The sequence below is a fragment of the Typha latifolia genome, chromosome 12 (assembly GCF_019914945.1).
Source record: "Typha latifolia isolate L0001 chromosome 12, TyphaL0001v2, whole genome shotgun sequence".
Taxonomy (NCBI): Eukaryota; Viridiplantae; Streptophyta; class Magnoliopsida; order Poales; family Typhaceae; genus Typha; species Typha latifolia.
The window spans coordinates 7,607,845-7,621,323 of NC_133097.1; the positions used below are offsets into that span (position 1 = coordinate 7,607,845).

A 13,479-nucleotide genomic window follows, 5' to 3' on the forward strand; every position below is an offset into this window, starting at 1 on the left:
CTACAGAAGACTTGAATTCTTATATATATTTACGAGAGTTGGAATGAGGCAAAGATGTCTTCTAGATTAATGGAAACGAATAAGAGAGTAGTGTATGTCTTTGAAGTGTTCAAATGATTTTATGGCGCATAGAGTAGTCCGAGAAAAAGTCCTTGGTGTTTGGGCATTTGAATGCACTAGCTGAGAAGGTAGAAATTTAGTTTGATGTAAAGTAGTTTTTGGATTTATTTACACACTACACTTATATAAAACCAAACAGCTCTAGGTCGTGGGTAACATTCATAGAAGATAATTAGAGCTGTAAAAGAGTTTTGTTTGAAACATTCCTAGCGATTAGAAGATTTTAAAGGAATAAGATTCATTAGAGATTTCTAGTGGATCGTTGCTATTAATATTTATTGTTGGAGGGAGTTACTATCTCAAAAGTCACTGAAAGGGATTGTTTAAACTCAAGGGTCACTACAAGAGGTTGTCTAATCTCAAGGTCACTCGGATCAATTGATCAACCACCAGAAGTAATCCATCATGGGGTCTAAGAAGTAAATACTCTACGCATATAGCTATGAGATTCAACAAATATTTTTTAAGTGATTCTTGTAATTGCTATATTAATTAGTGATTTATTTGATCTTCGGGAAAATGATCCATAGTATTTACCCGTGGGTTTTACGGGATTTTTTTTTTCACATAAAAATCACCGGTTGTTTGCTTGGCTTTTAATTTCTAGTTATTTGCATTCTATCAAGTATTTGTAGTAGGCTTTTATCTCCTAGATTAGGATTAGCGTCAATTTTTCCGAATCTGCTTCATATCATGAAAGAATGCTAACTCTGGTCTCCTCGTTCGCAGTTCATATGGCATTCCATTATCTACTACGGCAATGCTTAAGCTTATTCGATAGCATATTGTAGTTAAACCCCCCAGTCTGCATCCACCAACCATAATATAGAAACAGCAATGCCATGCATGATGCCATCTATATCTTTGTCATCGATCCAAAATATACGTGCATGTTATAATCTCTAGACTACGTGCATTTGTTAAGGAACGAAATGAGAGGTTCTGAAAATTTCTTCATACTTATGAGCAGCGTTTAGAAATCTAAAAGCTTCCACCACATAGATCAGCTCCATATCCGACATTGCTTACTTTGATACGTCACCATCGCCATTCAAATTGCATTGCATCCACAACGATCCCCCCACCTCTTCTTCGTTTATTCTCATGTAGTTGGAATAAACTATTCGCCTTCTTTTGGCCATTGCCGTCCTCATCACCAGCCTTTATTGTTGTCATAACTCCACCAGAGACCACTGCAAAGAAATAGCCAAGCCAGCAAAGTGCAAAAGTTTAATCCCCAGTGCATGCATGTATGTGAACAACTTGGATAGTTGGATTGCATTTATTTCCCCTTCTCTTAATTTGCATCAAATAGATGAATTATGACACAATGCTGATGGTACGAGTGATGCAATATTGTTGAATTTTTGCATATACTTTGTGGTCAAATGGACTGCTTCATGATTTGTTGTGGACTAATTATGGCCATGAACCAAGTAGACTCTAATTTAATGATATCAAACGTGACCATAAAACTGTTTGTAAGAAGCTTATTTAATAGAATTTAACGGGACATGAGGAAAGGCTAATTAAATAAGCTAGATTATATAGTGATCTTTATACAATAGGAGTATCTCTGCTGTGTAATCCTGCAACCTTTTTCTTTGGTTAATTACATCTAGAGCTCCCCAACCATTATCCTCATTTATTTTTCGTAATACTATCTGTAATCTCCTACCTTTATATGTAAAACGTTAAATAACTATATTACTATCTTTCTTTTCTCTATAATAAAAACAAAACGATCCACAAAGTGCTTATAATTGATCATGACAGTCGTGTGATATATTATATGTTAACGAAAAGTTAAAACATGCAACTAACAAAGTGGACATTTTAAAGGTGATTGTTTGTTTTTTTCCTTCATAAAAGTGGACTGAGCTCAGCTCAGTTATATTACAAGGTGATCATCTAAATTTACATTAAGCATCCTGCTTTTAACTAATTTACGGTTTACACTCTATATTTTTAATAATTATAAATTGAGCTTAAGAAGAGGATTTACTAGAGAAATCAAAGAAGAGGAGAAGACAATCAACGCACTAATTTATAAAAACTTCCAAGCAAAAGCGATAGAATATAGAGGGATCGATCCCAAATGGTCTAACACAAAACCAAAGGCAATGAAAAGCACATCCAGTTATTAGGAGAGAAAGAAAGAGAGCATGAGTTCTGAGTACCCTATCTAGGGATTTAGTATTTTAAGTTGGGTAAAGCTTCGCTTATGTGGGTATAATATTTTGGGTATAGCTTGGGTAAATTTTTAGTATAATTTTTTGAAAATATAGACAGGGTGTTAAGTACAAATTTCCTTCTTCTTCTTTTTTTCTTCCTCAAAGTTCATCGAAACCGTTTTAACGTTTTCAATTATTGTGTCGGATAAGAAATTAACACCTTAACTGTCACCATGGGATATAAAAGCTAGAGCAGTTCATCAAAATTATATTACTTTCGACCATGTCTATTACTTTTTAATGTCTAAAAAATACAAAACTCTCTGGGATAGTGTCTGATACCAACTGGCTGTTACCTATTCCTCCGATTCTGAACTCAAACAAAGAACTAAAAAATAAACTAAAAAAACATAACCGACTCCAAAATTAGGGTTTGGAAACGAGACAACTAACCCCATGAAACAGGTGTCCTTTTGGAAGTAACTTTCCCTGCGTCGCCTCGTGACACCAAACCACCAAACTTTTGACCAACAAACGTAACGTAAACCCTCCTCTTCCCACCCTCCGAAAAATAGAAGGAAAAAATAAAAACTTCAAAACCAAATAAACTAAGCACCCATAAATTTAACATAATTTGTCCCAAAATCTCTCTTCCATCCATAGCAACATCTTACATTCAAACAAACGACTACCATAAAAAGGTATATATACACCCAAAGAGAGAGAGAGAGAGAGAGAGAGAGAGAGAGAGAGAGAGAGAGAGAGAGAGAGAGAGAGAGAGAGAGAGAGAGAAAGAGGTCCTATGAAATGGGCCGGCCCAATAAGGAAGGAGATGGGCCTCTCAGGGGTAATCTCGCCAACAAATGAGCATCGTCACACACCGGCGCACGATATAAACTCTCGCCCTTTGCTCCTTCACCAAGCTCGCACACCTGCTCGAGAAGGACCTCACCATGCTCCTCCTCCCCTCCTTCCCTTCCGCCCCTAACCCCGACGAACTTTTCAAGAAACCCCCTCCGTTTCTCCCATTTCCGCTCCCCTTCTTCGCCAGCTTCCACTTCTCCTCCATGAAGAGCTCCATGTCAAGAGATAGAAAAACAAAAGATATGAACCACAAGAGAGATCTATCTAGGAGGAGGAGGAAGAGGGGGGGGAGAGTGGCGGAGGCTTTGGGGTATTTATTTAGGGTGGCAGGGGAGGGGAGGGAAGGAACTCAGGAAGTGGGAGTCGAGTTGGGCCCTTTCTTTGATTACTTATTATGTGGTGGGGAAATTAGCAGTGGATATTTTATTACCAACCTTTTCCCGAGGTCAGCACCAGGGGCCCTTTCGCTTAATTGTTTTAGACTTTTACTAAGTGAAAATATTTTGCATGTACAACCCTAATAAATTGTTATATTCTGCATACTTATGGTACGGTTAGAGATTCTTTTATCCCTCGGTGAAATCACTTCATGGTACGTTATATGTATATATTTATATACGGATGTATGGGGTCCTTGATGGGAGGACTGTGACGCAAATATCCACCTTTGCAGGCGTGGGTATACAAAAATGAAAAAAAAAAAGGCAACCTTTGAGTCTTATCTATTCAAAGATTCGGAATAGTAACAACAGTAAGATCTCAAGTTGGGTGTTCTCCACTGCCGAGGTTGGGGGGTGAAAAAAGAAACTTTTGAGCCACCCAATAACTTTAACTTAAAATGGAATAGACTGTACGGACATAAGCATCTAGAGAGAGAGAGAGAGAGAGAGAGAGAGAGTTAAAAAAAAACATCGTATATTTCTATTTTGCCTGACAATATAGGGATTTATTACTTGACCACTAGGTTATAATTATTTTTATAATTTCGAAAGTACTCTGAATTATATTTCATCTGACATTTCTGCCGACAAAATTTATATATAAAAAAAAAATTTGTACCTCAAGGTGAGCGATGATACTATCACAAAATGGTGAGCGGCACAAATTAACTTAATTAAATATGTGTGTTATTATAATTATAAATTTATCCATAAATTTAAGGAAAAGATATTCGTAGAACAATCATAAACAAAATCACATACTTTGTCCCACTAATTTCATCCACTCTAATTAATACACACATATATATTATATAAAGGTATTTTTATTATTATAAAAAGTTGCTTTGTTGATAACAGTTTTTGCTTGTAAATATAATTTTCCTGAAAATACCTAAAAGTAAAGTCGTGTATCTCAGATTAATTTACACAAAGTAATACTATCATTACACATATATAGTTAATTTAATTATACATTTTGTATCATTATATGATAACTATCGGTTAATTAGACATGTTTACAAATATAAAGTAATAAGGTAATTGATATAGATATAGATTAAATAATTATTAGAATAATTATACTTAGATTTTATGAATTATTATTCCTTTTCACATATGATATTTGGAGATCATATTGAAGCACATTGCTTCTCCACCTGAACGTCATGAATAAAAAAGCAAATTTGGTAAACAGAAATTTCAATAGATGAGATATTTGGAATATTTTCAATAGTTTACGAGTCTAGGAGTAATTAACCTTAACTACTAACTATTATACGCTCTGGAAACTTATACACAGTTGTTGTACAGTGGACAGGTTGAGAGTAGTGGGTGGATAAAACAAGCAGGTCGGCCTAAAGGGTAGTGTAGATTTTTGGGTCAGCTTTTTGCAAAGGCAACTACTGTAGCACTGGTAGAGCTTTGTACATGCCAAAACTGCACCTCGAGATGGCGGATGCCACCCTGTCCCCCCTCACCCAATCACGGAGTACCACCTTTTCACTGCCATCCTATGTGGCATAGTCAAATACAACAGCGGGGTTTTATACGACTACGACCGCCCTTTTGCCGCTATCCCAACCGGCGTGGGTGCTTCGCGCGATGGTGTTGTTCGCTGTTTCACGGGGTCGCAGCGGATGAGAGAGGCGGATACCTCCGAGTTTCGGGGTGGAACCCACTCCACTCGCCCCGGCCGGGTTGGCAAACTTCGTCGGCTTCCTTCGAGTTGAGGGCTCCAAATGATAGCTCTGATGAGCTTTTCTCTACTGGATGCCGGATGGCGATTTTGATATCCGAGAGACGAAAATGACGTTATTACCCTTTATATATATCCTCAGGTAAAAGGAAAAAGAAAAAAAAATAAAAATCTAAGCGATGTTCGAAAAAACTAGGTTTAGTGGAATTATATATATATTAATCGCAAGGTATGAACGTTGAGCAGAGGGAGTAATTAATGTACAACATGCATGCACCGTTGGTGTGACGTCCAACGAAGCCATGTTTCCCATGGGCATGACCAGGAGTCGACCGTGCATGGCGTGGGTCGGTCAACATGCAAACCCCAAAATGGACAAGTCCAAGATAACCTGATAACTAACAGCCGTTAATAAAGGGTAGTGGATGCTAAAATATTAATAGTAAGAGATTAAGCCAAATCAGTTTGGGCTCCATTAAAACGACATGACGGCCGTCGATCACGTTTCGGGAAGACACCAACTCACACACGGCAACGACTCCGAGCATGCACCGAAATCAGATTCATGCACGTTTTCCGAGGCCCACATCTAATGGGTGTGAACGTACCAAGAATCCAAGGATCCATTTCCTCGCTTAGTCCATTGCCTTTAACATAAAAATAGTTTTATCAACAAAACCTAAACGTAAATATAGTTCTTAATTTATTTTTTTATCTTAAGTTAGTAAAATTATTTTGTATCTATAGTTATATTAACTTATCTATATATAAAATGCATAGGTTGAATGATAAATGTCCACTAATATATAAATAATAGTAAAACTAAGATATAAAGTACTTTAAGAGAAGCCTAATTAACGCGGGTGCAGTGCCAAGGGAATAACTCTGATTTTAATTTGCAAAATGAAAACGCCACTTGTTTGATAGTATTTGTTTTGCTCTCACCTGTCCTCTTCTTGTTTATTTTCGAAATAATTTGTATGTCTTTGTACTTTGCATTATGATCAATAAAAGAAACCACAACAATCTACCACTTGTGTTTTTTTTGTTCTTTGTTTTATGTTTTGTGGTCATTCATCTACTCATAGACTTTGTCTGTCGAAGGACTTATAGCCCATGACAAGTGCTCGATCGTTTCGACAGTGTTACGTCAAGGCATGGAAGATTCAGCTATAGAACTCCATGAGTAGTTTAACATTATCATGATTAAGTTACTCGTAACCCTATAGCTTTCTTAGTCTATTAAAAATAATAATAATAACAAAGAGATTCTTTTAAAGAAATAAAATTTAGGAAAAAAAAATGTCTACTTGGATAGGTGGAAGAACTAGGTTTAAATACAGAGAAATTTGTATATAACACATTATTTTTTAATAAAATTATAAATTACATTCTATATTTTTATTAGTCATAAATTGATCTCTAGATTTTAGTAAATATGGTTAGTTTAACTTAACCAAATATATGAGTTAAATTAACTATAGTAAAAAATTATAAAAAATACCCTTAACCAACTCATACTAAGAATGTTTTAGTTATTTTAGAAATAAAATGTCTCTACTTAATAAAATATTCTCACAGTATTAATTCAAATCTAACCTAGGATATTTTTTACATATATTTATTAAATTATAGGGTTTGATTTATAAATAGTAAAAAATATACGGTGGAAAGTATAATTTCATTAAAACACAAGTGTTATATGTAAATTCTTTTAAATATATGAAAAAAAAGAAGGTGGTAAAATAAAACTTCCTTACAAAAGTACATAGTTGTAAATAAATTATAATTTATATTTATTTTTAAAAACCCACCTTCTATTTTTCTAAAATAAAAAAATAACAAATATATATATTTACATTAATTTAGGAAAAAAAGCAGTAAAGTCAATTTGGTCATAATTATCCCAACTATCCCACCCAAATCATATATTATGCTATATTTTTCTTATAGCACTTATCCATTCCGTCCAAGTAAATACTAATTTGAAATTAGAATGAAATATAATTTTTATTATTGAAATAAAATTATTTTATCCGAATATTACTATTCTTATTCCGGGCTCGAGAAAATTAGAGTGGTCGATTTTCATAGATGAAAAAAAAAACATCTATAATATGCATGGAAAGCCACCCATTTGAGAAATATTTATTAAAAAGAAAAGGAACCGACATATCTAGTTCGTAAAGTAGTTGACCAGTCAAAGATTTTGGCCAAGATACACAGGTCATTGGAGTGCTGCAGTTGACTACCTCAGACACAAACTCCATCCGCCATGTGAATGCTGCTGGAGAATGATCAGAGACGATTTGGAAAAGCCAAAAGAAAAAACTATTTATTATTCGTATCAAATATCATTCATATGTTGATATGCAATCGACTCCATCTTTTAGTCTCCACTCCTGAGACAAAATGACGCGAGATATTTTGCAGCACACCGCCTTATGCTGCTGTTCCATGTTTGTCTTCTTTCTCCTATTTTCAGTTTATTTGATCAACTGTGATATATGAAGTTTTATCCAAAACTATAGCAATTAGCAATGGCAAGATACACTGCAGACAGTGATTTTAACCTTTCTATTTGTTTATGGAATTACTAAGGAGACTAAGTAACCATTAGCTAGATCTATTTTTCTTGTTTTTATTGAGAGAGAGAGAGAGAGAGAGAGAGAGAGAGAGAGAGAGAGAGATAATTAAGCACATGCATGCTACCTTATTCTTTAATTTATCAGTACTAATTCCTAATTTGTCTTAATTAGTATAATAATCTGCTGAGTAAGATAACATGCAGATGGTAAAAGCTCAAAGACTCTTGATAAATTTATTCACGTAATCTTCAACACATCAACTTTTATTCATGAGGAACACAACATGGAGCAATAAAGCAAAATCGAAAACAAAGGGAGGGTAAAAGGGGATAAAAGAAGTCATGGACATCCAAAAGTTTCTCCGGCAAGAAGCACAACAAAACCCAAGCTTGGGAAGGGATTGAAATAGTTTTTGACTGCTCGATGTAGTCAACTTCAACACTTTGGGAGATCGGACGGTGGGGGAGGCAGCTTCTGGTTCGGGAGCTCCCCGTCGTTGACCACCCACACCATGGTCAAACCCCAGCTCAAATGCACGTCCAGATGGCAATGCATAAGCCAAACACCTGTAAAGCCACGTCAGCACGAGTATCTCTCAGTCAAACGACACAAGGCTGACCAACTCGAATAGAGAGTGGGCCATAAGTCAATAGTGAAACTGTCGATAATCAAGGTTGGATAACTTACCAGGATTATCTGCACGGAACCGGACGGCCACCCAGCCGGCGGATGGCACCTGCACCGTGTTCCTCTCCACCGGGTCAACCAGGTTGAACCGTGCGGGGTCCTTCTCCCAGTCATAGTTGCCAAATCCTTGCCCAACCACGTAAAAGTTATACCCATGCAAGTGTAATGGATGGCTCTCAGCCCCTTGTATACTAGTATCCTGCATCACAAGCTCCACGCTAGTATTAAAATCCAGCACTACTGCCCTACTCCCAAAGGTCACAAACGTATTATTTGGAGGATTCCCCGTGTAATTAAAAGGAAAGAGGGGGTAATCTGGAAAGTTAGTAGTATAGACCCCCTTAGTCTGCCAGAAATAATGAGCTTGCAACATAGCCGTGCTATTAGGTAACACAAACGAGATATTGTTAACCGATGCCGCGAACTTGGTCCCATTGGGTCCTTGACACGTCTGGTTCGCCGGGCACGGGCTCGTGCCGAGCCCGACAGTGAAGAAGAACCGCCGATCGATGTGTCTCGGCACGTTGGTCGGGAAACTGACACTATCCAAGCTACGTAGGTTGCTGGTAAAGTTTGTTACAGCTGCCGTGTTGTTGAAGGACGGCAAGGTTGGCTTTAGCAACGGCATTTTTGAGGTGTATAATTTGTGGTAGTCGAGGACGGCAGTGGTGGAGGTGTTGTCGAAGGTGCCTTGGCCGGTGGTGTAAGGGGTGGCGGACATGAGGAAGGTGGAGTTGGGGGAGTTGGGGTTTGTGGAGAGGAGGACGTTGGTGGTTTGGCCGGGGGAGATGATGAGGGTGGTGGTGGAGAAGGGTTTGACGTAGCTGGCATCGGCTTCGACGACTGTGAGGGTGTGGTTGGCGATGCCGAAGAAGAGCTCGTCGTTGAGTGCAGCGTTGATGAGGCGAAGGAGATACGTCCTTCCTGGCTTCACCTTTAGCTTAAACGTGTCTGACAAAGTGTACATCAAAGAGATTTATATTTGTACGTAAATAAGAGGCTGGAAACGATACGACTATTTAGTTATATATATATATACCTTTTGCTGAGCAGTTGTAAAAAGGACCAGGCAAGCCATTGATAGTATAAGCATCAGAAACATTTGGGCCTCCACCAGTTTGAAGAGCTTGGGCAATCACAGCCTCTGGATCTGCATTAAACCACTCTCCTGTATATATATATACCCAAGTTAATTAATTATAATCAGCCTCAAATAATTAACATGCCAACGTGAGATATGTATATAATTACCAAAGAGGATAGGGACTTCTTTGTATGGTTGGGGAAATGGGTAGCCTTCTCCAATTTTAGGGAGGATTATGAGGGGACCATAAAGAGTGACCCTTAGCCAAGAGGCATGAGCATGCCACCATAGAGTCCCTCTCTGCTCCACAATTGTGAAATTGTACACATAACTCTGACCCATTTGGATTGGGCATTGGGTCACGTATGATGGCCCATCAGCCCATCCACTTCGTAGTTGTCTAACTCCATGCCTGCATGCATGCATGCCCACACATTTAGTATTCTCACATGCAATTAATGATCCATGCAAATGTCACACATATATACATATATACTACAATGCCAAGGAATTCAAAAAATACCAGTGGAAGGTGACGTTGTTCTTGATGTGGTTAACCACCCTCACGATAAGCCGATCGCCCTCTCTCACGACGATCCGTGGCCCCGGGAACTCCCCGTTCACCGTCGGGATGGTTCTAGTCCGGCATAGCCGTGTCACGTTTTGCAACCTTATCTGTGGCACCAAATTTATCGCAGAATTAACACTTTTTACGCTAACAAAACAAATGGAATGTACGAAGCTAATCGAACGTACATCGAACTTGTAATGCCTGGTAATGGCGACCGAGGGCTCAGGCAGCAGCAACATTATGACGAAGGCAAAGAAGAAGTCACTAATCGCCATTGTGCTAGTGAGAGCAGGTGGTACGATGGTAAGGATGAGAAGGAGGGTATATATAAATATAATTATATATTTATAAAAGGGGCCATATATGGAAGTTGGGAGGTCAAGATGGGTTTGGTTGGTTTGGTGAGTTTTAGAGTGCTGTGAATTAAAAGAATAATATTGAGCTACTTTCCATGGAAATCACTATTGGGCTGGGCCGGAGAGTTGGATCCAGGTGAGTTTTAGAGTGCTACGAAAGAAAAGGTTATATTTACATTAACCACCCTCTTCGATTGGAAATTACAAAATAGCTCCTTTATAGCAGACAACGAGAAATGCAAATCATGCATGTTTGGCCGTTTTACGTGAAAATGGTAAGAGGAGAAAGGGCTGGGACCTTTTGAGGTTAGAATTATCGAGTAGTAGGAGTACTAGAGTGTAAATTTGGCAAGTCATGTTCTTACTCCTTAGCTTAGAAGCGTAGGGTTGGTGCAGTGTGACTTTAAACCTATATAGATATGACTATAAGGGGGCCCTGCTCACGTTTTATCTTAGTGACCAAGGGAAATATGCATGCATATTAGTGATCTCCCTCCTTCCTCTGTGTGTATGTGTGTGTGTGTGTGTGTGTGTGTGTGTGTGTGTGAAGAGGTTGCTTCTATTCTAATAGTGATCTCCCTTCAATAGAGACAATGATGTTATATCTCCCTTCAAGATCAGGATTAGGTTGTGGGGTAGGTAGACTTTCTCGTATAGGTAGCGGTGGTCGAGCAGACTAATTCGGTATTAGGGCTCTAGTTAATTATACTCATGGCCTAGTTAATTAACATCCACCCTGACGTTCTCATGTTTTATTTCCCTGCCAGTAAAGGTGGCAATTTTCACTTATGTAATTAAGGAGCAAATCTATTTTGCACCCAAACTTATAATTTTCTTGTATAGCATTGAACGATAAATAAATAAATAAATAGATTTCATATGCTTATCATACAAGGCTACAAGCTTAGGATTTCCTTATAATATTGGATTAAAGATTTGAAAAGGAACACCAAAGATGTGGCTAAGAGGAAGATCGATGTACATTACCGAGATCTAGTACTGTAGCTAGTCCATTTAATTGAGAAAATGACGACGAGAAATGATCATAAAAAATTGTATGTGCACTTGTCACGTATATTATAAGCGGCTGTCCATTTAATTGAGAAAATGTGAGATATATTTAATAATTCATGGGACTTATTTTATCACAAAATAATAATAATAATAATAATAATAATAATAATAATAATAATAATAATAATAATAATAATAATAATTAAGAGATGTATATAAAAAAGAATGATCAGTTTAGGGGGTTAGATATAATTATTCATTCATATTATAATGTGCTAGTTCTCAACTCGATCCAATTGAAGACTCATCCAATCAACCAGATGAGAGTCCCATTTTGGTGGGACTAAATAAAAAAAGTGGTCCATCTACAAGGCATGTCTCTCCTGCTTTTAATATAGGTTTAAATTCCTTACATTTATAACTCTCCTAAAATCCATTATTTATGTATGTATACATCGAAAATATACCTCTTTAAAGTTGATTTCTATATGCATACAGCATACCCCCCCCCCCCCCCCTCACCCACCCCCCCTTAAACCTCTAACCATAAGAAAATCTTTATCAGTCAATTACAGAAATACTCCCAATTTACTGTTAGGGAGGAGGGCAAATAGTGATATTAATTTATATTTTAACATATGGTTATAGAAAATTAATTAGTAGTATTAATGCAAATATACTAGATTTTTGAGGAAGGCTATACAACTAAATGCAATCGATGCAAGAATTTTATGCAGTATTTATATACAATTTCTGAAATATATAGCACAAACCATTTGATTAGAAATACACACAACTTGATCACAATATTAAATACTTAACACGTGAAACCCACGCGGTAGCTTGTTGAACTGGTCAATTCCACCGAGTTGTAAGTATATATGTATCACTGAGAGAGAGAGAGAGAGAGAGAGAGAGAGAGAGAGAGAGAGAGAGAGAGAGAGAGAGAGAGAGAGAGAGAAAGATATTAAGTGATCTTAATCTTTTTTATTGCCATTAAAGATTAAGGAGGACTTAGAGAAAGCTAGAGATGACCATGACACCAAATTGCCATGGTGGAAAAATCTAGTGATTCTGACCATTAGTCTTCCCAACTACCCGTATTAAAGTACTATGAGTCAGACCTCTTTGTCTATATTTGAATCATAGTGGACTTTTCGGATTCAAAAAACGGATCCGAACTTGATCCGATAAACATTTCACCTTCATATTCACATCTTACTATATCGATATTTAGCGTACGACTATTATACGTTGCTTTTAATGCATTTAAAATATTTTAAATTAGGTTTAACCTAATGGACGATAACAAAATATAGAATATTTTATCACTTTAGGAAAATAAAATTTAAAATTTAAAATACTACTAACAATATTAGGCTATTTTGTATTTATAATTATTTTGACTCATCTATTTGGTTAAAAAATAAACTAGGGTATTCTTTAAGTATTAAAAGCAAAATATAGGAGCAAAAGAACAATGAAATGTTTATATGATAGAGTGTGAAATGTGAATGGATAATAAAGTCAAAATATTGGGGTATTTTGATGCGAACCAAGTCAGATCGGATCACATCAAAAGGAGATTATGCTCAATGTATTTAGTCTAATTATTTTATTTGGTTTAGTTAGAGTCTTAGCAGGTTAGGATTTTATTTAATTAGTTAAATCTAACTCGCACAGTTTTTGAAAAAATATTTATAGAATATTGTGGGAAGAAAATAAGGGTTAATCCGAGAAGATAAGAAAGACTAGTTAGTTTTAGTTGGTTTGTTAAGATTTTAACTTAGTTGTTGATTTGTTAGGATTTGTTAGAGTTGTTTAATTTAGTTAATGAGTGCCTAGAATAAGCCTCTATATATACGTGGAGGAAAACTTAATTGAT

The 13,479-nt window shown here is 36.7% G+C and overlaps 1 protein-coding gene across 1 annotated transcript; it reads right to left on the reverse strand.

Moving 5' to 3' along the window:
* Positions 1–8,086: 8,086 nt before the first annotated feature.
* On the reverse strand, positions 8,087–10,535 carry LOC140799135 (putative laccase-11). The gene is made up of 6 exons (XM_073153288.1): positions 10,410–10,535; positions 10,177–10,328; positions 9,821–10,065; positions 9,609–9,737; positions 8,570–9,520; positions 8,087–8,448 (listed from the first exon to the last, which is right to left on the reverse strand). Exons 1-6 carry the CDS (start codon positions 10,497–10,499, stop codon positions 8,318–8,320), a joined length of 1,698 nt encoding a protein of 565 aa, XP_073009389.1. The 5' UTR covers positions 10,500–10,535; the 3' UTR covers positions 8,087–8,317.
* Positions 10,536–13,479: the final 2,944 nt, after the last annotated feature.

What these genes read in the sequence shown, in the direction of transcription:
- LOC140799135 (XM_073153288.1), bottom strand. Translation starts at nt 10,499, where the DNA reads ATGGCGATTAGTGACTTCTTCTTTGCCTTCGTCATAATGTTGCTGCTG. An exon ending in TTACAACTGCTCAGCAAAAG is followed by an intron (nt 9,521 to 9,608) that starts GTATATATATAT and finishes ACACTTTGTCAG; the next exon opens with ACACGTTTAAGCTAAAGGTG. An exon ending in GTTCCGTGCAGATAATCCTG is followed by an intron (nt 8,449 to 8,569) that starts GTAAGTTATCCA and finishes GTGGCTTTACAG; the next exon opens with GTGTTTGGCTTATGCATTGC.